The 23,894-nt window shown below is 42.5% G+C and overlaps 1 protein-coding gene across 5 annotated transcripts in view; it reads left to right on the top strand.

Annotated features, from left to right (window-relative positions):
• lrp4 (low density lipoprotein receptor-related protein 4) overlaps positions 1–7,426 on the top strand; it is a 402,640-nt gene extending 395,214 nt beyond the window's left edge. For 4 of the 5 annotated variants that reach the window (XM_043705467.2, XM_043705466.2, XM_043705468.2 and 1 more), the window contains exon 38: positions 3,126–7,426. In XM_043705467.2, the coding sequence (XP_043561402.2) occupies positions 3,126–3,461 (336 nt within the window). In that variant the 3' untranslated portion in view covers positions 3,462–7,426. The remainder of the gene's footprint in view (positions 1–3,125) is intronic. The other variant, XM_043705469.2, reaches the window with a different exon arrangement.
• Positions 7,427–23,894: the final 16,468 nt, after the last annotated feature.

The following is a 23,894-nucleotide window of genomic DNA, read 5'->3' as shown; positions in this document are numbered from 1 at the left end:
TCCGAAGAGCAACCCACCCAGACCCATTCCCCTACATTTACTCCTGACTAATCCACCTAACACTATGGGCAATTTGACATGGCCAATTCATCTAACCTGCACAAGTTTGGACTGTGGGAGGAAACTGGAGCACCCGGAGGAAACCCATGCTGAGAATGTGCAGACTCCACACAGACAGTTGCCTGAGGCGGGAATTGAATCCAGGTCCCTGGCACTGTGAGGCAGCAGTGCTAACCACTGAGCCACCATGCCACCCAAAAGGTTATCTTTTGATAATTCTTTACATCCCTCTTGTTTGGGGGTGGGAGGTGAGTGGGGGGGGTGTTAAAATTCACCCCAAGAATCCATATACGTTCTCCAGAAACCATGCATGTCGCAAGGCTACAGAGAAAGGAAGGTTTCTTCCCAGAACTGATGTCCTTCCCACACGTGGTGTTGGCAGAACATGAAGCATCGCATCTGCCTTCTTGGCAGCAAGACTCTGTGGCCATACAGCATTCAATGGTTTGCAAATTCTGGAGGGAAATCAAACCTTCCTGAGGAGCCTGTTGTAATTTTAACCATGACCTCAGAGCATGTGTAAATGTTTAATTGGGGTTCCAGTGCCGCTTGGAGGATATTTGGGGGTATCTTTGTAAAGCAATAAACAGGCTGGCACTACACATGCCTTGGCCATTAGCTATTTGTATGGAGCAGCAAAATCAATGGCCCTTCGAGGAATTGCTACTAGTCACTTCAAGGAGACAAGGAAATTGTTGCATTTCTTCCTGTGGAGACAGGAGGGGCAGTCATTGGGAAAATGCTTGGAAATAGGTCAGGAAAATTGGGCTACTTACTTAATTAAAGAAAATTGCTGTGAATATTTAATTGTGATTGGAAAATGCAAGTTCCTACATGTCATAAATGTAGTCAGAAATCACACAACACCAGGTTATAGTCCAATAGGCTCATTTGAAATTACATGCTTTCAGAGCTCAAGTCACCTGATGAAGGAGCAGCGCACCAAAAGCTTGTGATTTCAGATAAACCTGTTTATTTCAAATAAACCAACATAACCTGGTGTTGTGTGACTTCGGATTCTGTCCAACACTGGCACCTCCATGTCATAAATGTAGATCACTTTTACAAAATGTAGATGGAAGCAATTAAAAGCAAGCTAAATGAGGGCATGATGTATAAAAAAAAATGCTTAAACATGTATATGTACAATAACAAAGAGTAAAATGGTGCAGACCCTGCATTGTCAGTGGTTTATGTAGATGCAGATACCTGAGGTGGCAGGACTAATATGTGAAGAGGGCCTGGATCAGTTAGGACTCTATTCACTTGAGTTTAAAATAATGAGGGGGATCTCACAGAAACCTATAAAATTCTAACATGACTAGATAGGGTAAACACCAGAAAGATGTTCCCGATGACCAGGGAATCCAGAACTAGGGAACACAGTTTAAAGATATCAGGATTGAGCTGGGAAATTTCTTCACACAGAGAGTGTTAAGCTTATGGAATTCTGTCAGAAAGCAGTTGAGGCCAAAACGTTCACTGTTTTCAGGGAAGTAGATATACTTCTTAGGGCTAAAGGGATCAAGTGAGAAATTAGGAACAAGGTCATAAATTGGATGATGACCCATATTGAATGGCCTAATCCTGTTTGTGTTTTCTATGTTTCTATGCTGTAAATCTGAAATATAGAGAGAAAATGAGTGAAGTATGCAGCAGGTTCAGCAATATATATACAGGTGGACACAAAATTGATGTTTGAAGTTGTTCACCTTTCAGGAGATCCAGAGGGAATTAAAGTTTTAAAATCTCGAGTGAAAAGATTTAGGAAAAAGGGAGAAGGGAAGGGAAGAATGATAAAAGAGTAGGTCTGTGATAAGTTGGAGGAATAATGGTGCAAGGCAAAAGCAAGTGGTAATGGTCTAGCAGATCTAGAAATGGTGATATCAGAAACATGAGCAGCAGCTGCTTTCTAAAAGAAGTAGGAGCAGCAGTACTTGTTGGAAGCTTTTGAAGTCAGTGTTGAGTCCAGTTGATTATAAAATGCCTAATCAAGGAAAATGATGCCATTCCTCAAGCTTATGTTTAGCTTCATGCTAAAAGGCTCAGGTTCATGTCCCCCTTGCTCCAAGTGTGTGTCACGATATATCTGGTTACAAATATCTGTATTGAGCTTCATTGGAACACCGTAGGAGAATGAGAATGTCAGAGAAGAAGGCAGACAGAGAACTAAAATGGCAAATAACTGGAGTCTTGGGTCATGCTTGTGAACTGAAGTCTACATCTTTTCTGAAGAGGTCTGTCACAATTACTTATTACATTAGAAATTATAATATAAACTCTTGAAAATTAAGTGAACAGTAACAAGTTTTGAGAAGATTTGTAGCTCTGGTTGAGATTCTGGATGTAGGTTTGCTCACTGAGCTGGAAGGTTCACTTCCAGACGTTTCATCGCCCTACTAGGTAATATCTTCATTGGGCCTCAGGGCAAAGCACTGTCGATGATTTCTGCTTTCTATTCATACGTTTGGGTTTCTTTGGGTTGGTGATGTCATTTCCTGTGGTGATGTCATTTCCTGTTCTTTTTCTCAGGCGGTGGTAGATGGGGTCTAACTCGATGTGTTTGTCGATAGCATTCTGGTTGGAATACCATGCTTCTAGGAATTCTCGTACATGTCTCTGTTTGGCCTAGAGACACGCACGAGAATTCCTAGAAGCATGGCATTCCAACCGGAACGCTATCAACAAACACATCAAGTTAGACCCCATCTACCACCCCCTGAGAAAAGGAACCAGAAATGACATCATCACAGGAAATGGTGTCACCACTGGAAATGACACTACCAACCCAAAGAAACCCAAACATATAAATAGAAAGTAGAAATCATCGACAGTGCTTTGCCCTGAGGCCCACTGAAGATGTTATCTAGTAGGGTGATGAAACGTCTGGAAATGAGCCTTCTAGCTCAGGCAGCAAACCTACATCCATAAGTGAACAATGTTTACTTGGGGAATTGTTCGATATGAAATTCAAATGTGCTGTGGCCAGCTTGTGAACCATTAATTCGATAAAAGGCTCCAGGTTAATGAGTACAGAATCAAATTGTTTGCCTTCTCTTTTACAGACTGCTTCAGATAATAGTTACTCAAAAGGAAAGATAAAAATTGTTGAAGGCATCTGTTTGCTGTCAAACGATGACATGTATTGGGATGACTTGAAACAGATTAAGACCACACGAGGAGGAATTCTTCGAGATCACGTTTGTATGAAGGCAGAAACACTGTCTATCCAGGGCAGCACAGACTCACTTGGTGACACAGAGACAGAACAGCTGCTACAGGATGAACCACTGTCTGAGTGCAGCAGTGTAAACACAAGCTCACAGGAAAGAAGTGGTCTCCCCTTACCCGACACTGGCTGGAAGCACAATCGCAAACCCTCAACTGAAAGTGAGGTCTGATCAAAAATAGCTTCTTCTTTCTTTCTCCTGTGTTCTATTTAAAATATGTTTCTATGACAACCTCAGACAGTGACTGAGCATGCTCCAGACAGTGTGAGGATGCAGACTCTTTTGTTTAAAAAAACACAACTCAACTGAGAACTAAGTGGCACTACAAGCTGTCACATCTGGAAAACAACACATTACACAAGACTGGATAAAAGCCAAGGGATCATGCTCTCTTTTAGTATTTCCAAAATGTCTGATGCATATGTTAATCAATTTCTTTCTCAGATTTACTTAAAATATGTGTCTGGTTAAAGCATGAATGTACAGATGGTTATCTGTCGCATGTGGTGGCCTACTTTTCTACTGTAGAGGATTCTGCTATTAAAATGGATGTAATTCTGTAAGTGGAGCAAAGTAAACTTCTTTCACACTGTCTGCAGGCCTCACATTTCTGGGTCTTTGTGGGACAGTATGAAAATCCTTGTAGTCTCAGGTAAGACTTCTGTACAGGAGGGAGAATATTGAAAAGAAATATTTAATTAACCCTTTCATCTTCATTTTGACATTCAGTCACAACTGAAGTTATAAATGTGACGCAAAATCTCTCCTATCCTGGTCCTTTGAAAGGAGGATACAGGAATTGGCAAACAATTGTACAGAAAAAAGCTGCATTTGCCCTCTAAGTATCTGTCTAAGCACTGATTTGCAATTAAGACTCTCATTTTGTACTTAGTTGAAGTTGCTGCCATTAATGATTATTAACTCTACTAACTCATAAGCTATCAAGACCTATTCCTGCTTGTAACCACTATGAACATTTCGATGAAATGTATACATATTAGGCCTGAGCAAACTAGTAACATTAAATAGTTTATAAATGTAGTACAGATCACCTATTAAACAGGCTGCAGATGTGGGCCAGAATTTAACTGTTTCTATCACACCTGAACATCTCAGTGCTATTTTGTGTTATTAAATGGCAACGCAAAGCAATTTGAACAGGAGTGAAATTATTAATGAGAAGCAGATCAGAATATTATAAGTAACTGATGTGAGGGAGAGAGGTTACTCCTTTGAATTCATAATAAATTTGAGTGACAAAAACTCTAAAGTGTATTGGCGGAGAAAGCCAAACCACTTTTTAAAACTTGCAACTAAAATTCAAGTATCAAACAAATACAACAATATTTTGTTATTTTTCAGTTACTTAAAGGAATACAAGCAACTAAATGAAGTACTTCAAATATAAAGTAGTTCCCATATAAGGTTTTTAATTTAAGCGTAAAAGTCTAATAGGAGTCGTCATTAGCTTAATGCTTCGTTCCTCTCCCGTGAAGCTGTTGGCATATCAACTCTCCTCCTTACTTAAAACCACTTTATTATTATGTCTATTCTGAATTTCCCTTTACTTGCATGGAATTCAGTAGCTCCTTAATATTCAGAAGTCCCTGAATATACAATATCATGTATGTAAATAAAGACTTCAGAGGAAGTGAAATAGTCCACTAAATTAAAACTATGTCACAAGGTGGGAGATATATTCTGTAATTGTTTTATAACAACAGTGGCATAATCTCTCACTGGAAATATTCCCTGTAATCTTTGCTTCAAGTCTAGGGCACAGTGCTGTTAATTATTATAAAGAGAGACTTTTTGGCACTTTCAGCATAGTAGACAGATGATCATTTATATAACAGCATAAGATTAGGAGGTAAACTTTCACTGACATTAACTGAACTTTGCGAGCAGCAGTGAAAGACAATAATACTGAGTTTATGGATTATTGGAAGCACCTATATACCATTGAGCATTTTGCTTCTTTGCCCAGTTGTATTGCCTTGTCGAGAAACATGTTGCAAATTATTGTTACTTTGAACAAGAAAGTGGCAAACATTTTTTGCTGCCTTGAATTTCCAGCACCCACAAATTCAGTATCATTCCCCATTTAATCGCATATGTAGGTTATTTTATTCATATCCCAAGCTAAAGTCAGTTTTCACAACCAAAAACATATAGTTTAACAGTTGTATGTGTTTTGTGCTGCTGGCAATATCATCTGGATAATAATTACTTTTTTTTTAATCTTGTCGCACTCATGCTTCATAAATTGAAAGGATGGCAGTCTCCATTTACTTTAAATTTCATCAATATCACATCAGCTCTCAGTTTTTCCACCTAATTCCTGCCCTGCTTTTCTGAGGGCCACAGTTGGCTATTATTTGATATTCCACAACATTTTCATCTCTATTCCACTAACATTGTTACATTGTCTTTGTAACAAATACTGAAAGGTCAACTGCTTCATTAGTATGCTGTTTGTATGCTTATTTTGATTGCTGCTTTTACAGTATTGCTTACTATCAAATGAGGAAAGAAAATTGAAGCATGGTCACTATGAGTAACTAATCTGATTGAAAATTAAATTACTGCTAGATTTATAGTTTCCACTGTTGTGATGGAACAATTAGTTGTTGACAAAAACCTTGCTTGTTTTCTTTCCTTCCTAATTTTAATTCAGTCAGTTTATGCCAACAAGTGGTCAATGCTGGAAATAGAGCCAAGACTTGAGGGTGTTTTTGTTGCAATCATATGGCTTGGCTTATTTGCTTAGAAATGCATTTCTCTGACCAAATGTCTAATTTTTAACCTTTTGAGTGCCTGGCGCTTAAACCTCAAATTGTGCTATTTTATCTCGACCACAAGTTTGGGCCACTGTTCTTAATACGCATTTAAACTTGCATTTTTGAAATATAATAACTGGATTGTTAATCAAGTAAAGCAACTTTCTATGTAATTATGGAAAAAATTTAAATATGTAAATATGTGATAAAGATCCAGAATTGTAAAAAAGTCATAAATTGTGATGCACCTGAAAATGGGTTTAGATTTTATTCGTGGTTAACTAATGAAGAATGACACAAAAAGTTGTCAGATTCTTTTTATCATTACCAATGACCAGAATACCAGTACAATGAATATAATGAATTTTGTGAGGAAATATTGCACCAGGCCTTTTTAACCCTTTGAGCACTATGTAATCATTTTATAGTATTTCGATATGGGAAATTTTTTTAAGCCTGAAATTCTTCGCTGATACTTTCTTTGATATTTTTTACGTTGTATATCACCAACTTCTTTTATAGTATTCAACTTTAGCTTTGACTCAAAATTGTTAAAAAATAACATAACTTATGTTGTGTGGTGTACAGTTTACTCTTAATCTACATTACACATTATTTGATTCTATTTTTTGCCTTATGCTCCCACTTTGCTGTGTTATTTACAGTGCTTAATTCAAGTTGTTTTCATGAATTGTTTAATGCGAAAATTACTTTAAATTATCTTGAGTAAACTGTATGAGGGAATTTCAGTACTCAGTGGGTTAAAATACTCAGGTAGTAAACTAATTGTGGCAATAATTGATAAATTAGTCAGTTTAGGATAATAAATGGCACAATCCTACATAATTAATTGATTATAATATATAGATTCTTGATTTTAAAAGATAACCACCAACTTCATGGTCCATATTACCTAGCATTTCAATTAAGCACAGCATTATTTTCTTTTTGGAGAAAACTAGGTACTTCCATTGCACTCACAGGAATATCTTGTATTCTACTTTGTCAACTTAGAAAATATTATAAAAACATAAAGGATTTTAAATGGTTTTGAATATTACATTTCATCTAATAGAAGGTAAAGCAGAGTAAGTAGACTGAAGCATACATACTGCATTTGGACATCAGTCATGCATTTGTCTTCCAATTGCGTTATAATATATTATTATTGAGAGGCTGGATAACTAATTTGGGTCTTTGTAATTATCCCAAATTAAACTCTGTAATATTTAAGACAGTCTTGCAATTGCTAACTTTGCTCAGTTAGAAAATGTTTACAGAACAATTGTTTAGTGTGAACTATATATCTGTGTGTATATAAAATGAATTGATTATTAAAATTGAATGTTTTCTAAACTTTTTTCTTATTTGTGTATTTGGATCTGAACTTCACAAAATGTTCTGTTTATTATTCTTCAAATATATATTTAATTATCCTAGTCATTCTGAACTTTAAACATAGCAACCCCTCATATACAAAGTTAGTAGAAATGTTCAAAATTATATTTCTTGATAAGACGAGATAAAGGTGGGAGGTAGTTTGTGTAGTACGTAAACTCCAGCTTAGATCCATGGTGACCAATGGTATCCACAAGACCAGACAAAATAAGAACAGGAGGACACAGTTCGGCCCTTCAAGCCTGCTCTGCCATTCAATAGGATCATGATTGATCCGACATTCCGCATGTTCACTTTTCTACCCTTTCCCCATAACCCTTGATTGTATCTATTTCAGCCTTAAATATGCACAAGGACTCTGCCCACACAGTTCTCAGTGGCAAGAATTCCAGAGATACTCAACCTTCTGAGAGAATAAATTCCTCCTCATTTCAGTCTTAAATTGGTGCCCCTTTGTTTTGAGATTATGTCCCCTCTCCCATCGTCTTGGTATCTTTGTGTGCTTTAAATTGGATGGCATGGTGGCTTGATGGTTAGGATCTGGATTTGATATCAGCATCGGGCAACTGTCCGTGTGGAGTTTGTACATTCTGTATGAGTTTCATGTGGGTGCTCCAGTTTCCTCCCACATTCCAAAGATGTGCAGGTTAGGTGATTTAGCCATAGGAAGTGCAAGTTGGGGTGGGATGCTCTTTGGAGGGGCAGTGTGGACTTGATGGGCCAAATGGCCTGCTGTGTGGATTCTATGATAAAATAATTTAGAATTTAATTTCAGTCCCATAGCTATATCATATAATGACCAGCAAAATGTTGTCTAAATCTTACTTCAGAGCTGAAAATGTGTTGCTGGAAAAGCGCAGCAGGTCAGGCAGCATCCAAGGAGCAGGAGAATCGACGTTTCAGGCATGAGCCCTTCTTCAGGAATCTACTTTCTCCTAAATCTTACTTCACCCCCAGAAATGTGCATCAAGTTGGAAAAACTACTTGACCACATTCCCATCAATCTGCATGTCGCAGATATATCTACAACAGCAACGGTAGGTGCAATCACCTTGCAGTTCTTGTGTAGCTACAAATTCCATCTTAATACTGAGGATACCCTCAACCATGGTGTGCGTCACTACCACTTTGATAAACCAGTTAGATTCAGAACAGATCATGTGGCTGAAATCTGGATGTCCACAGGAAGCTGTGAACCATTAACAGTAGCAGAATTATATTCTTAATATCTTGGCCTGATACATTCCTCAGTGTAGGCGAAAGTGAGGATTCAATGTATCATTACTATCAGTCCAGCTCTTGAGGAATGATGAAGAGCCTAAGAGTACCAAAAAAAGGTAGCAATGTGCTAAATCAGGTTTATTGTCACGTACTCATGAGTACAGTGGAAATGGTTACAAGTCACCACTTACAGCGCCATGTTAGATACAAAGATACCTAGATACAGAATTCTAGGTACAAAGCAGAAAAGTAAGAAAAACAAAGTATACAAATTTAAACGTTACAGTCCTTCTTTCCAGAAAGTGGAAAAACAAATAAATAATGAATAAACAAAGAAACAGTTAATAGTTTAACATCGCAGTCCATAAGTGCCGACCCATGCTGGGCTCACAATCTTCCCAAGGACTTGACCTTGCCCTGCCCCTGTCCTGGGTTGCCTGCTCTCACCGCCTTGCAGCCTGTTCCTTCTCCAGCCACCCTCAGCTGCCTGTTCTCGCTCTCTCCACCAGCCACTCTGGGCTGCCTGTTCCCGCTCTCTCCACCGCCCTGGGCTGCCTGTTCCCACTCTCTCCACCACCCTGGGCTGCCTGTTCCCGCTCTCTCCACCGGCCACCCTGGGCTGCCTGTTCCTGCTCTCTCCACTGGCCACCCTGGGCTGCCTGTTCCCACTCTCTCCACCACCCTAGGCTGCCTGTTCCCACTCTCTCCACCACCCTGGGCTGCCTGTTCCCATTCTCTCCACCAGCCACCCTGGGCTGCCTGTTCCCGCTCTCTCCACTGGCCACCCTGGGCTGCCTGTTCCCGCTCTCTCTACCAGCCAACCTGGGCTGCCTACTCCCACTGGAGTCCCACTCTGGTACTTTTCCAGATCTTGAAGAAGCCACGAAACCGCTGACCACCAGAGTTCTTCCCAGGCATACCAGCCACCTCATGGCTGACCGCCAAGGCCCACAGCTGCTGCCATTACAGCCAGTGCCTCCACCCTCCAGAAGAGAAGTAGAGAAAAGACAAAGTAGAAAAAGAATGAGAAAAGAAGAACAAAAAGCAATTGAAGCAGATGAGCTCCAGCTGAGGAGCCCTCCTCCACTACCGTCTTGGACCACGTCAATGACCACCACAAGATTAGGTCACAGGAGGAAAGAGACAGATTCCTCAAATGGACAGATCAGTGGAAGATGCAATTTAACCCTAATAAATGTGAGGTGTTGCACTGCTGAACAAGTAACAAGACAAGGGAGTACTCAGTGATGCTGGCATCTGCACCACCTGGGAATCTTCAGAATCAAACCCAGTCACGGGGTCCCGGGACAAGCCCCCAAGTTTACTGTCATGGAAATTAAATTGACTTGACTCAAATGTTAGCAAGAGCAAAGAAAAGAGCTTTATTCACATTCTGCAGAACCGACCTAATACATTCAGCCAGATGCCTCATGTTAAGGGCACTTGAGCATAATTCAGATACACTTCTTATACCGTTCTTATCACGCTCTCAAGGGCAAAGACTGGGAAAACTTAAGTTGTTATTTTCTCATCCCCTGGTTGTGGGCATAACTGTTCTTATGCTTTCTTCAGCTTTCGCTGGATTCGACTGCAAGGTCAAGTTGAATGTTTACAAAGTTCAAACAAAGACAAGCTGTCTCCTGGCTGCAGAACTCAGCACTCAGCACAGCATTAAATTTAGAAAAGCATTCTCTTTCAGATTTCACAGTAAATGTTAAATTTGTTAATTTTCCATTACAGTAAACTTGCCTTTATCAGATGTGTCATGCATTATAAGAGCAGGGGGGTTGTTTTGGAGCTGCACAAAACTTTAGTTAGGCCACAACTGGAGTATTGCATGCAGTTCTGGTCACGCTATGGGAAGGATGTGATTGCACTAGAGCGGGTGAAGGGGAGATTCATTGGGATGTTACCGGGGATGGAGAAGTTTAGTTACAAAGAAAGGCTAGATAAGCTCAAGAATTCTAGAATCCATCATTAAGGATGAAATTCTAGAATTCTTGGAAGTGCAGAGTCAGAATAGCACAAGTCAGCATGGATTTAGTAAGGGGAGGTCGTGCCTGACAAACTTGTTAGAATTCTTTGAAAAGGTAACAAGTAGGTTGGACCAGGGAAACCCAGTGGATGTCATCTATCTAGATTTCCAAAAGGCCTTTGATAAGGTGCCTCACGGGAGGCTGCTTATTAAGGTGAGGGCCCAGGGTGTTTGAGGTGAGCTACTGGCTCTTTTTCAGAATGACAGCGGGTGACAAGTGGTGTCCCGCAGGGTTCAGTGTTGGGGCCGCAGCTGTTCACTTTATATATTAATGATCTGGATGAAGAGACTGGGGGCATTCTGGTGAAGTTCGTCAATGATATGAAGTTAGGTGGACAGGCAGGTAGTACTGAGGAGGTGGGGAGGCTGCAGAAAGATTTAGACAGTTTAGGCGAGTGGTCCAGGAAATGGCTGATGAAATTCAATGTGAGCAAGTGCGAGGGCTTGCACTTTGCAAAAAAGGAATATAGGCATGGACTATTTTCTAAAAGGTGAGAAAATTCATAAAGCCAAAGTACAAAGGGTTCTGGGAGTGCTAGTCCAGGATTCTCTAAAGGTTAACTTGCAGGTTGAGTCCATGATTAAGAAAGCAAGAGGGTTGGAATATAAAAGCAGCGATGTGCTTCTGAGAATTTGTAAAGCTCTCGTTATTCTAGTAGAATACTATGTCCAGTTTTGAGCCCCACACCTCAGGAAGGACATACTGGCACTGAAACGTGTCCAGCGGAGATTCACATAGATGATCCCTGGAATGGTAGGCCTAACATACGATGAATGGCTGAGGATCCTGGGATTGTATTCATTAGAGTTTAGATGGTTGAGGGGAGATCTAATAGAAACTTACAAGATAATGCATGGCTTAGAAAGGGTGGATGCTGGGAAGTTGTTTCAGTTAGGTGGGGAGACTAGGATCCGTGGGCATAGCCTTAAAATCAGAGGGGGTCAATTTAGAACAGTAATGAGGAGACATTTCTTCAGCCAGAGAGTGGTGGGCCTGTGGAATTCATTGCCACGGAGGGAAGTGGAGGCCGACAGACATTGATAAATTATTGATCTCGCCAGGAATTAAGGGCTATAAGAGAGAGTGTGAGTAAGTGGAATTGAAATGCCCATCAACCATGATTAAATGGTGGAGTGGACCTGATGGGCCGAATGGCCTTACTTCCACTCCTATGTCTTATGGTTCTATAACTTGATTTCTTTAGAGCAGAGATGACTCCGTTGGGTCCTGATTGAGTCGTACGGAAGCATGTGAGGCATGGACAAGGTGAATAGGAAACAACTGTTCCTCTTATTTGAAGGGTCACTAATAAGGGGGCGTAGTTTTAAGATGAAAGGCAGGAAGATTAGATAAGATTTGAGAAAAATATTTTTGGAATGTGCTGCCTGGGAGGGTGGTTGAGATGGGAAACCTCACAACCTTTAAAAAAACATTACAATGAAATGACATAATATTCAATGCAACAGGCCAAGTGTTGGAAAATGCAACTTGTGTACATTTAGTCTCAATGGGCTGAGAGCTTCGTTTGTGTTGTATGATTTTGACTACATGTGTGCAGAACAATGAAACCATCATACTATAGACAATGGATAGGGGGAGGTGCCTCCATGATTACCTTCAATTATGGTATAGTCCAGGATAAGTGCAAAAGACATTGACAATTATCTTTAGCCAGAAGTGCTGAGTGGATGATTAATTTCAGCCTCCTCCTGAGCTCTAAGGCATCACAAATGCTAGTCCACAACCAATTTGATTCACAGAATGTAATTTCAAGCAATGGCCAAATCTACTGAGCACAGCTAAGCACACATTGACAATATTCCAGGTAAAATCCTGTCTTTCACAACCTAGTGAAATCTAGTAGTTCCAGTACAGGTAAAAACTAGCACCTATCCAACAATATGGAAAGTTGCACAGTCTGCTCTGTAAAAGAAAAGAAAAACAAATCCAGTGTGACCAATTACCTGATCAGTCTTCTCTGAATTATGGAACCTAGAAGCATAGAAAATAAGAGGAGGCAGAGGCCATTTGGGTCCCAACTTATTGTGCTCAAGACTGATCATCCAACTCAATAACCTGCTCCTGATTTTCCCCATAGTCTTGGACCCTGTTAGCCCCAACTGCTATATCCAACCCCTTCTTAACATCTTCTTACAATGTTCTGGCCTTGATAGCTTTCTGCGGTAGTGAAAGGAGCATCACTCTTTGGGTAAAGAAATTTCTCCTAATCTCAATCCTAAATGGTTTATCCTGTATCTTTAGACTGCCACCCCTGTGGTTTGGATTCCCATGCCATTAGGAACATCCTTCCATCGTCTACTCTGTTTGGTCCTGTTAGAAATTTATAGGTTTCAATGAGAACCCTCTTATTAGAACATAGAAGAATACAGCGCAGTACAGGCCCTTTGGCCCTCGATGTTGCGCCGATCCAAGCCCACCTAACCTATACTAACCCACTATCCTCCATATACCTATCCAATGCCCGCTTAAATGCCCATAAAGAGGGAGAGTCCACCACTGCTACTGGCAGGGCATTCCATGAACTTACGACTCGCTGAGTGAAGAACCTACCCCTAACTTCAGTCCTATATCTACCCCCCCTTAATTTAAAGCTATGCCCCCTTGTAATACCCGACTCCATACGCGTGAAAAGGTTCACACTGTCAACCCTATCTAACCCCCTAATCATCTTGTACACCTCAATCAAGTCACCCCTAAACCTTCTTTTCTCTAATGAAAACAGCCCCAAGTATCTCAGTCTTTCCTCATACGATCTTCCTTCCATACCAGGCAACATCCTGGTAAACCTCCTCTGCACCCGTTCCAGTGCCTCCACATCCTTCCTATAGTATGGCGACCAAAACTGCACACAATATTCCAGATGCGGCCGCACCAGAGTCTTATACAACTGCATCATGACCTCAGGACTCCGGAACTCAATTCCTCTACCAATAAAAGCCAGTACGCCATATGCCTTCCTCACCGCACTATTTACCTGGGTGGCAACTTTCAGAGATCTGTGTACATGGACACCAAGATCCCTCTGCTCATCCACACTACCAAGTATCCGACCATTAGCCCAGTACCCCATCTTTTTGTTATTCTTCCCAAAGTGAATCACCTCACACTTAGCTACATTGAATTCCATTTGCCACCTTTCTGCCCAGCTCTGCAGCTTCTCTATATCCTGCTGTAACCTGCCACATCCTTCCTCACTGTCAACAACTCCTCCGACTTTCGTATCATCCGCAAACTTGCTCACCCAACCTTCTAACCCCTCTTCCAGGTCATTTATAAAAATGACAAACAGCAATGGTCCCAAAACAGATCCTTGCGGAACACCGCTAGTGACGGCACTCCATGAAGAAACTTTGCCATCAACTACTACCCTCTGTCTTCTTCCATCCAGCCAATTCCTAATCCAAACCTCCAACTCACCCTCAATGCCATATCTCCGTATTTTCTGCAGTAGCCTACCATGGGGAACCTTATCAAACGCCTTACTAAAATCCATATATACCACATCTACCGCTTTCCCCTCATCAACCTCCTTCGTCACCTTTTCAAAGAATTCAATAAGGTTTGTGAGGCACGACCTGCCCTTCACAAAACCATGCTGACTATCCTTGATCACATTATTCCTATCCAGATGTGCATAAATCCTATCCCTTACAATTCTCTCTAAGACTTTGCCCACAACAGAAGTGAGACTCACCGGCCTATAGTTACTAGGGTTATCCCTACTCCCCTTTTTGAACAAGGGAACCACATTTGCTATCCTCCAGTCTTCTGGCACTACTCCAGTAGACAAAGAGGACATAAAAATCAAGGCCAATGGCTCTGCAATCTCCTCCCTTGCTTCCCAGAGAATCCTAGGATAAATGCCATCAGGCCCAGGGGACTTATCTATTTTCACCTTTTCCAGGATTTCCAACACCTCTTCTCTACATACCTCAAAGCCATCCATTCTACTTATTTGTGACTCAGTATTCACATCGACGACAATGCCCTGTTCCTGAGTAAATACTGAAGAAAAGTATTCATTCAGTGTCTCCCCAATCTCTTCCGCCTCCACACGCAACTTCCCACTACTATCCTTGACTGGACCTATTCCTACCCTAGTCATTCTTTTATTCCTAACATACCTATAGAAAGCCTTAGGGTTTTCCCTAATCCTACCGACTAAGGACCTTTCATGTCCCCTCCTTGCTGCTCTTAGCTCTCTCTTCAGGTCCTTCCTGGCTACCCTATAACTCTCAATCGCCCCAATTGAACCTTCACGTCTCATCTTTACATAGGCCGCCCTCTTCCATTTAACAAGGGATTCCAATTCCTTATTAAACCACGGCTCCCTCGCACGACCCTTTCCTCCCTGCCTGACAGGTACATAATTATCAAGGACACTCAATAGTTGCTCCTTGAACAAGCTCCACATATCATTTACACTCTTGCCTTGGAGTCTACTTTTCCAAGCCACACATCCTAAGTCATGCCTCACCGCATCATAATTTCCCTGACCCCAGCTATAACTCTTGCCCTGTAGTACACACTTATCCCTCTCCATCACGAGAGTAAAAATCACCGAATTATGGTCACTATCCCCAAAGTGCTCACCTACCTCTAATTCTAACACCTGGCCTGGTTCGTTACCCAGAACCAAATCCAGTATGGCCTCACCTCTTGTTGGCCTGTCTACATATTGTGTCAGGAAACTCTCCTGCACACATTGAACAAACACTGACCCATCTAACGAACTTGAGCTATAGCTTTCCCAATCAATATCAGGAAAGTTAAAGTCCCCCATAACAACCACCCTATTACTGTCACTCATCTCCTGAATCACCTTCCCTATCCTTTCTTCAATGATTCTAGGACTATTAGGAGGCCTGTAAAAGACTCCTAACAGGGTGACCTCACCTTTCCTATTCCTAACCTCAGCCCAAACTACCTCAGATGGCAAGTCCTCATCCATCGTCCTTTCCACCACTGTAATACTATCTTTGACAAGCAATGCCACACCTCCCCCTCTGACCCTACTAAAACATTTAAATCCTGGAACCTGCAACAGCCAATCCTGTCCCTGTTCTAGCCATGTCTCCGTAATAGCCACAACATCGAAGTCCCAGGTACCAACCCACGCTGCAAGTTCACCTACCTTATTTCGTATACTTCTTGCATTGAAGTATACACACTTCAAGCCACTTTCCTGTTTACAGACACCCTCCTTGGAAATTGATGCCATGTTCCTAACCTCCCTACACTCCAGGCCCTGCACCCTGAAGCTACAATCTGGGTTCCCATGCCCCTGCAGAGTTAGTTTAAACCCCCCCCAAGAGCACTAGCAAACCTCCCCCCAAGGATACTGGTGCCCCTCAGGTTCAGGTGTAGACCATCCTGTTTATAGAGGTCCCACCGTCCCCAGAAAGAACCCCAGTTATCCAAAAACCGGAATCCCTCCCTCCTGCACCATCCCTGTAGCCACGCATTTAAGTGTTCTCTTTCCCTATTCCTCGAATCTCTATCACGTGGCACGGGTAACAAACCAGAGACAACAACTCTGTTCGTTCTAACTCTGAGCTTCCAACCTAGCTCCCTGAAAGCCTGTCTAACATCCTCGGCACTCCTCCTACCTATGTCGTTGGTGCCAATATGGACCACGACTTCGGGCTGCTCCCCCTCCCCCTCCAGGACCCGGAAAACACGATCAGAGACATCACGTACCCTTGCACCTAGGAGGCAACATACCAAACGTGAGTCTCTCTCGTTCCCACAAAACCGCCTATCTGTGCCCCTAACTATCGAGTCCCCAATTACTACTGCTCTGCTCTTCTTCACCCTTCCCTTCTGAGTAACGGGGACAGGCTCTGTGCCAGAGACCTGAGCCCCGTTACTTATTCTTCTAAACTCCAGTAAACAGAGTGCTAATTGATTCAGTTTCAGTTTGCATGAGTCCTGTCATGCAAGGAATCAGTCCGATAAACCTTTGTTGCACTGTCTCCATGGCCAGAACATCCGTCCTCAGAAAAGGAGACCAAAACTGCACACAATATTCCAAGCGTGGTCCAATCAAAGTCCTGTATAATTGCAGCAATCCATCTCTGCTCCTGTTTTTGGATTCCTTACTATGAAGGTCAACAAACCATTTGCTTTCTTTACTGCCTGCTACACCTGCCTGCTTATCTTCAGCGGCTGGTGTAGCAGGACATCCAGGTCTCGTTGCACAGTCCCTTCTCAATTTCTAGCCATTCAGATAAGAATCTGACGTCCTGCTTTCATTCTCAAAGTGGATAATCTCACATGTATCCACATTATATTGCGTCTGTCATGAATTTGCCAACTCAATCAACTTGTCCAAATCATACTTAACCATCATTGCATTTTCCTCACAGCTCACCCTCCCCAGCTTTGTGTCATCTGAAAATTTGGAGATATTGCATTTATTTCCATCATCTAAATAGTTAATACTATTGTGAAAAGCTGGTGTCCTCACACTGATCCCAGCAGTACCCCACTATTTACTGCCTGCTACTTGGAAAAAGACCTGTATATTCCTACTCTTTGTTTCCTGTTTGCCAGCCAGTTTTCTATCCATCTCAATACATTACTCCCAATCCCATGTGCTTTACTTTTACACGTGAATTTTTTTTTGTCAGACTTTGTCAAAAATCTTCTGAAAGTCCAAATAAACTACAACCACAGACTCCCCCTCGTCAACTGTCTAGGTAATCAATGCAGGGGTCCCTCAGAATCCAAACATTTTCAATTACTTAATCAATGACCTGCATCAACGTAAGTTCAGAATCGGGGATAATTACTCATGACTACAACGTTCAGTTCCATTCCTAGCTATTCAGATAATAAAGGAGTCATATGAGCAATATCTGGAAACTTGGGCTCTGGTCATAAGTGGGAAGTAACATTTGCACCACACAATTGCCAGCCAATAACCATCATCAGTAAGAGAGTTGGCGAACACTTTCCCCTTGATATTCAATAATATTACCGTCACTGATTCCAGCACCATCGATATTGTGAGTTACCATTGAAAAAACGTAACCAGACCAATTCTGTCAATGATACAGTCTCCAACAGCAGGTCAGAAATTGGGTGTTCTTCAGGAGTGCCCCTTCTCCTGACTCTCCAAATTCTTTTGACCATCTACAAGGCATCTACAAGGTTACAGTGAGATAGAATACTTGCCATTTGTCTAATTAAATGCAGCTCTAAGAACACTGAAGAAACTTAACACATACAGGACAAACCGCCTGCTTAATTGGCGCTCAATCATCTTAAACATTCACTCCCACTATCACCAGCATATTGTACTTGCAGTATATGATGTCTGAAAGATGCATTGCATCAATTTGCTGAGGTTTCTTCAATAGCTCCTCCCAAACCATGCATTTCACATTCAAGTACCAGCAGAAGTAAACAGATGTCCTGCTGGGATGAACATGGTGTGAGCTGCAATCCCATGAGAAAGACATTCCCAGTCTATGAGTAGGTGCATGGAGACACAACTAGCTCCCCATATGTCCCTTTCCCAATGTCATCACATACTGCATTTCTAGTGTATTGTCATTTCTTTATCATCATTGGGCCAAAGTCTTGAACTCCTGACCTAACCGCAGCAGGCAATACCATATTAATGATTGTAGGTTGTATGTCTTATTGGGGAGGTAGAACAACTCTATGATAGGCTCTGGATTAGCACATAGTGCTAGAAAAGCACAGCAGATCAGGCAGTATCCAAGGGGCCCTTCATAAGTAATGATGCTGGGAGCCTCGGGGGTGGAGAGATAAATGGGAGGGGGTGGGGCTGGGGGGAAGGTAGCTGTGAGTGCAATAGGTGGATGGAGGTGGGGGTAATGGTAATAGGTCGGAGAGAAGGGTGGAGCAGATATGTGGTGAAATCCACATCAATGTCATGGAGTTGGAGAGTCCCGAGGCGAAAGATGAGGCGTTCTTCCTCCAGGCGTCGGGTAGTAAGGGAGTGGCGATGGAGTAGGCCCAGGACCTGCATGGCCTTGGCAGAGTGAGAGGGGGAGTTGAAGTGTTTCACCACGTGGCAGTGGGGTTGGTTGGTGCGGGTGTCCCGGAAATGTTCTCTGAAGCACTCTGCGAGTAGGTGTCGTGTCTCCCCAACGTAGAAGAGAATGCATCGGAAGCAACGGATATAGCAAATGACATGCAGGTAAAACTTTGATGGATGTGGAAGGCTCCATTGGGGCCTGAGATAGAGGTGAGGGGAGAGGTGTGAGTGCAGGTTTTGCAAATCCTGCGGTGGCCAGGGAAGGTGCCAGGTGAGTTGTTGGGGGGGCTTGGACCTGACGAGGCAGTTGCGGAGGGAATGTTCTTTATGGAAAGTGGATAGAGGTGGGGAGGGAAATACATCTCTGGTGGTGGGGTCCATTTGTAGGTGGCAGAAATGGCAGAAGATGATGCAATCACTTTTACCTAGTTGATATTTTCCTCTGGATTAGCACAGCCTCCTTCTGCATTGCTCTTTAGAATATGTTTATTACAGACATTCATTTATAAGGCAAAAAGCTTATAAAATGAGGGGCATGGACAGGATAAATAGACAAGGCTCTTTTCCCAGGGGTTGGGGAGTCTAGATTTAGGGACATAAGGGGAGGCTGGTACAATATTTAAAAGGCATCTGGATGGGACTCGGCAAGATGACGGCGATTCTGTAGAACTGCTGTGGACAGCTCTGCCTAACAGCCAAGGCATACTGGTGTTTTTTGCCATCCCTGGCCAACTTATCTGGTGGAATTATTAGTTTAAAACCTTACAGAACACGTATTTGTTAATATTTGGGAGTGGGAAGGATGCCAAAGGGAAAAGGAGCAAGCAAGCAGCAGCAGAGATGACACTCCCCTGCAGTACCTACAACACCAGAGACTGCAGCAGCAGCAGCCTCTCCCGACCTCCCTGGGGACCTGACAGACTCACAGGAATTGGCTGCGGTGATGAAGAGATTTACCTTGAAAGTTGCAGCTGCGATTGAGGAGATCCGTGGGGAGATTCATGCCCAGGTCCAATCTATTGCATCCATGCTGAAGAAGCACAAGCAGGAGATCCAGGGCCTCGGGGAGAGGTTGGAGGAGGTGGAGAGTCGAACTAAGGCCTTGGAAGCTGCGATGGAGTCCTCATCCAGTCTGATCTAGGTGCAGGTGCTTGCAAAACCATATCAACGACCTTGAAAATCGAGGTCAGAGGATAAATCTCCGAATTGTCAGGCTCCCTGAAGGTGAGCAGCCAGTCAGTTTCTTCGAAAACTGGCTGCCGAAGTTTTTGGGCCTTCACATGGAGTCCAGCAGGCTGCAGCTTGAAAGGGCGTATTGGGTTACGGTGCACAGGTCAGGGCCGGTGCAGCGTCCCCGCCCGGTCCTAGTGCATTTCCACTCATATAAGGACAAGCAAAAAGTCATAGAAGCTTCCAGATCCCTGGGAAAAGATCCACATGTGCTGCTGTACAAGGGGTCAAAAATCATGTTTTTCCAGGGTTTTTCAGTAGCTGTAATCCGAAAGAGGAAGTCCTTTGATGAAGTTAAAAAGAGGCTGAGGAACCTGGGCATCCGGTACTCCATATGGTACCCCGCAGTACTTCGTTTCAGCCATTAGGACACCATTTATACATTTGACTTGGCAGATAAGGCTAAAAACTTTGTGGACACTTTAAAATAGATAGATTGGCTTGAAGAATATGGTTAATGTTTGTTCTCTTTTCTATTTTTCCCCATGTTTTCCCTTCCCTTTTTTTATTCCTTTCTTTCTCCCTAATAATTTCCTTTCTGGAAAGGGGAAAAAAGACTTTGGAATAAGTTGTTCCTTTTTTTTAATAACTGGATTTTCTGATGGGAAATTTTGTGATTGTTCTTTGTTGTCTCTCTCCCTTTTTTTGGTTTGTTCTGCTTCTCTTTTAGTCACAAGTAGGGGCGACATAAAGCCAGGGATGGGTAGAGTGCTCATCCTGACTTTGTCTTTTGATTAAACGATCATCTCCTTGTTTTTTTCTGGCCTAAGGCTGGGGCACAGTCCAGGTTTGAAGGAGCTGTAAAGGAGGGGATGGGTAGGGTGAGTGCCCCCTTGGGCAGGGGGAAGAGTCTTCCATTCAAGGTTCTATAGTTGGTTTTCTTTGTAGTTTTTTGGTAGTAATAGTTGCTTATAGTTATGATAGAGTAGTTTTTGTGTATATAGTTTTTCGATTCTATGAGTCTTTACTTACTTATGCTCAGCACTTTGTAAGCAGGGTTCTCCTGCGAGGGATTCAAGAGTGTCTGAAAGGGAATATGGCTAAGTGTCTTATTAAATGGTGCACCTGGAACATTAAGGGAAGTCATTCACCTATTAAAAGGAAAAAAGTGCTTTCTAGCCTTAAGAGGGAAAGGGTTGATATTGCTTTGTTGCAGGAAACCCATCCTGATGCTGGGGAACACCTGAAATTACAACAGGGGGGTTATGACTGGGTATTCTTTTCATCCTTTACTACTAAAAGTAGGGGAGTGGCGGTACTTATCCAGAAAAATCTTCCATTCACATTATTAGAGCAGGTGAAAGATGAGCAGGGACAGTTTGTGATACTTAAAGGCCTGATAAATGGGGAGGAATATGGCATTTTAAACATCTACTGTCCTCCGGCACATCCCCTCAAATTTTTGATTAGTGCTTTCTCTAAGTTGAGTGCTTTTGGAACACGGCACATTATTATAAGGGGGGATTTTAATTGTCTTTTGGATCCGACAGTGGACAGGATGCCTTGTGGGCCCCCAACTATTTCTTTGCAGGCCAAGCAGGTGGTTGACTTATGCGAGGAGTTGGGGCTGGTGGATATTTGGAGATGTCTTCACCCTACCAGCAGGGACTTCACCTTTTTTCAAACCCACATAAATGTCACACAAGGATTGACCTCTTTCTGACTCCCTCGGCCCTTCTAGATTCGATTATAAGTTGTAAAATTGGGAATATAGCTATCTCTGATCACGCGGCAGTATATTTGGAGGTTAAGGCCAAGAGTGAAGGGCTAGGTTTGCGGCACTGGCGTTTGGACACTTTTCTTCTTAAAGATTCCAAATTTGTGGAATACTTTATGAAGGAGTTTTAGGAACTCTTGACTATCAACTCAGGCATGGCTAGTAGTCTGTCCATGCTATGGGAGACTGCTTAGGCCTTTGCTAGGGGATTAGCTATTTCTTATTCGGCTAGCCGGAAACGGCAGAAGGAAGAACAGCAGCGTCTACTTGAGATGCGGTTGAAAGCCACGGAGGCAGCACATTTTGTGTGGCCTTTGGTGACTAAGCTACAGCTGCCTTGAATTCAATACTGACACAAAATGCAGAGAAAGACAATATACAATAGGTGCAGGAGTAGGCCATTCTGTCCTTCGAGCCTACACCACCATTCAATATGATCATGGCTGATCATCCTTAATCAGTATCCTGTTCCTGCCTTATCTCCATAACCCTTGATTCCACTATTCTTGAGAGTTCTATCCAACTCTTTCTTAAATGAATCCAGAGACTGGGCCTCCACTGCCCTCTGGGGCAGAGCATTCCACACAGCCACCACTCTCTGGGTGAAGACATTTCTCCTCATCTCTGTCCTAAATGGTCTACCCCGTATTTTTAAGCTGTGCCCTCTGGTTCGGCACTCACCCATCAGCAGAAACATGTTTCCTGCCTCCAGAGTGTCCAATCCTTTAATAATCTTATATATCTCAATCAGATCCCCTCTCAGTCTTCTAAATTCAAGGGTATACAAGCCCAGTCGCTCCAGTCTTTCAGCGTAAGGTAGTCCCGCCATTCCAGGAATAGACCTCGTGAACCTACACTGCACTCCCTCAATAGTCAGAATGTCTTTCCTCAAATTTGGAGACCAGACTGCACACAATACTCCAGGTGTGGTCTCACCAGGGCCCTGTACATCTGCAGAAGAACCTCTTTGCTTCTATACTCAATCCCTCTTGTTATGAAGGCCAGCATGCTATTAGCCTTCTTCACTACCTGCTGTACCTGCATGCTTACTTTCATTGACTGGTGTACAAGAACACCCAGGTCTCTTTGTACTGCCTCTTTACCTAAATTGATTCCATTTAGGTAGTAATCTGCCTTCCTGTTCTTGCCACCAAAGTGGATAACCATACATTTATCCACATTAAACTGCATCTGCCATGCATCTGACCACTCACCGAACCTGTCCAGGTCACGCTGTAATCTCCTAACATCCTTCTCACATTTCATCCTGCCACCCAGATTAGTATCATCAGCAAATTTGCTAATATTATTACTAATACCATCTTCTATATCATTAATATATATTGTAAAAAGCTGCGGTCCCAGCACTGATCCCTGTGGTACCCCACTGGTCACTGCCTGCCATTCCAAAATGGAGCCATTTATCACTACTCTTGGTTTCCTGTCAGCCAACCAACTTTCAATCCAAGTTAGTACTTTGCCCCCAATACCATGCGCCCTAATTTTGCTCACTAACCTTCTATGTGGGACTTTATCAAAAGATTTCTGAAAGTCCAGGTACACTACAACTACTGGATCTCCCTTCAGAGTTACATCCTCAAAAAATTCCAGAAGATAAGTCAAGCATGATTTCCCCTTCATAAATCCATGTTGACTCTTGACCTATCCTGTTACTACTATCCAGATGTGTTGTAATTTCATCCTTTATAATAGATTCCAGCATCTTTCCCACCACTGAGGTCAGACTAACTGGTCTATAATTTCTTGCTTTCTCTCTCCCACCTTTCTTAAAATGTGGTACAACATTAGCCACCCTCCAATCAGCAGGAACTGATCCCGAATCTATCGAACTCTGGAAAATAATCACCAACGTATCCACGATTTCTCGAGCCACCTCCTTCAGTACCCTGGGATGTAGACCATCAGGCCCCGGGGATATATCAACCTTCAGACCTAACAGTCTCTCCAACACCAATTCCTGGCAAATATAAAATCCCTTAAGTCACTTCAGCCACTGTTACCTCAGGGAGATTGCTTGTGTCTTCCCCAGTGAACACAGATCTGAAGTACCAATTCAATTCTTCTGCCATTTCTTTGTTCCCCGTAATATATTCCCGTTTGTCTTCAAGGGCCCAATTTTAGTCTTAACCATTTTTTTGCCTTTGACATACCTTAAAATGCTTCCATTAT

Source organism: Chiloscyllium plagiosum, unplaced genomic scaffold (assembly GCF_037043375.1).
Source record: "Chiloscyllium plagiosum isolate Xiang-an unplaced genomic scaffold, Cpla_swu_hap1 HiC_scaffold_18, whole genome shotgun sequence".
NCBI classification, from domain to species: Eukaryota; Metazoa; Chordata; class Chondrichthyes; order Orectolobiformes; family Hemiscylliidae; genus Chiloscyllium; species Chiloscyllium plagiosum.
The sequence above is the reverse complement of the archived record's forward strand: the minus strand, read 5'-3'. Positions and strand labels throughout refer to the sequence as shown.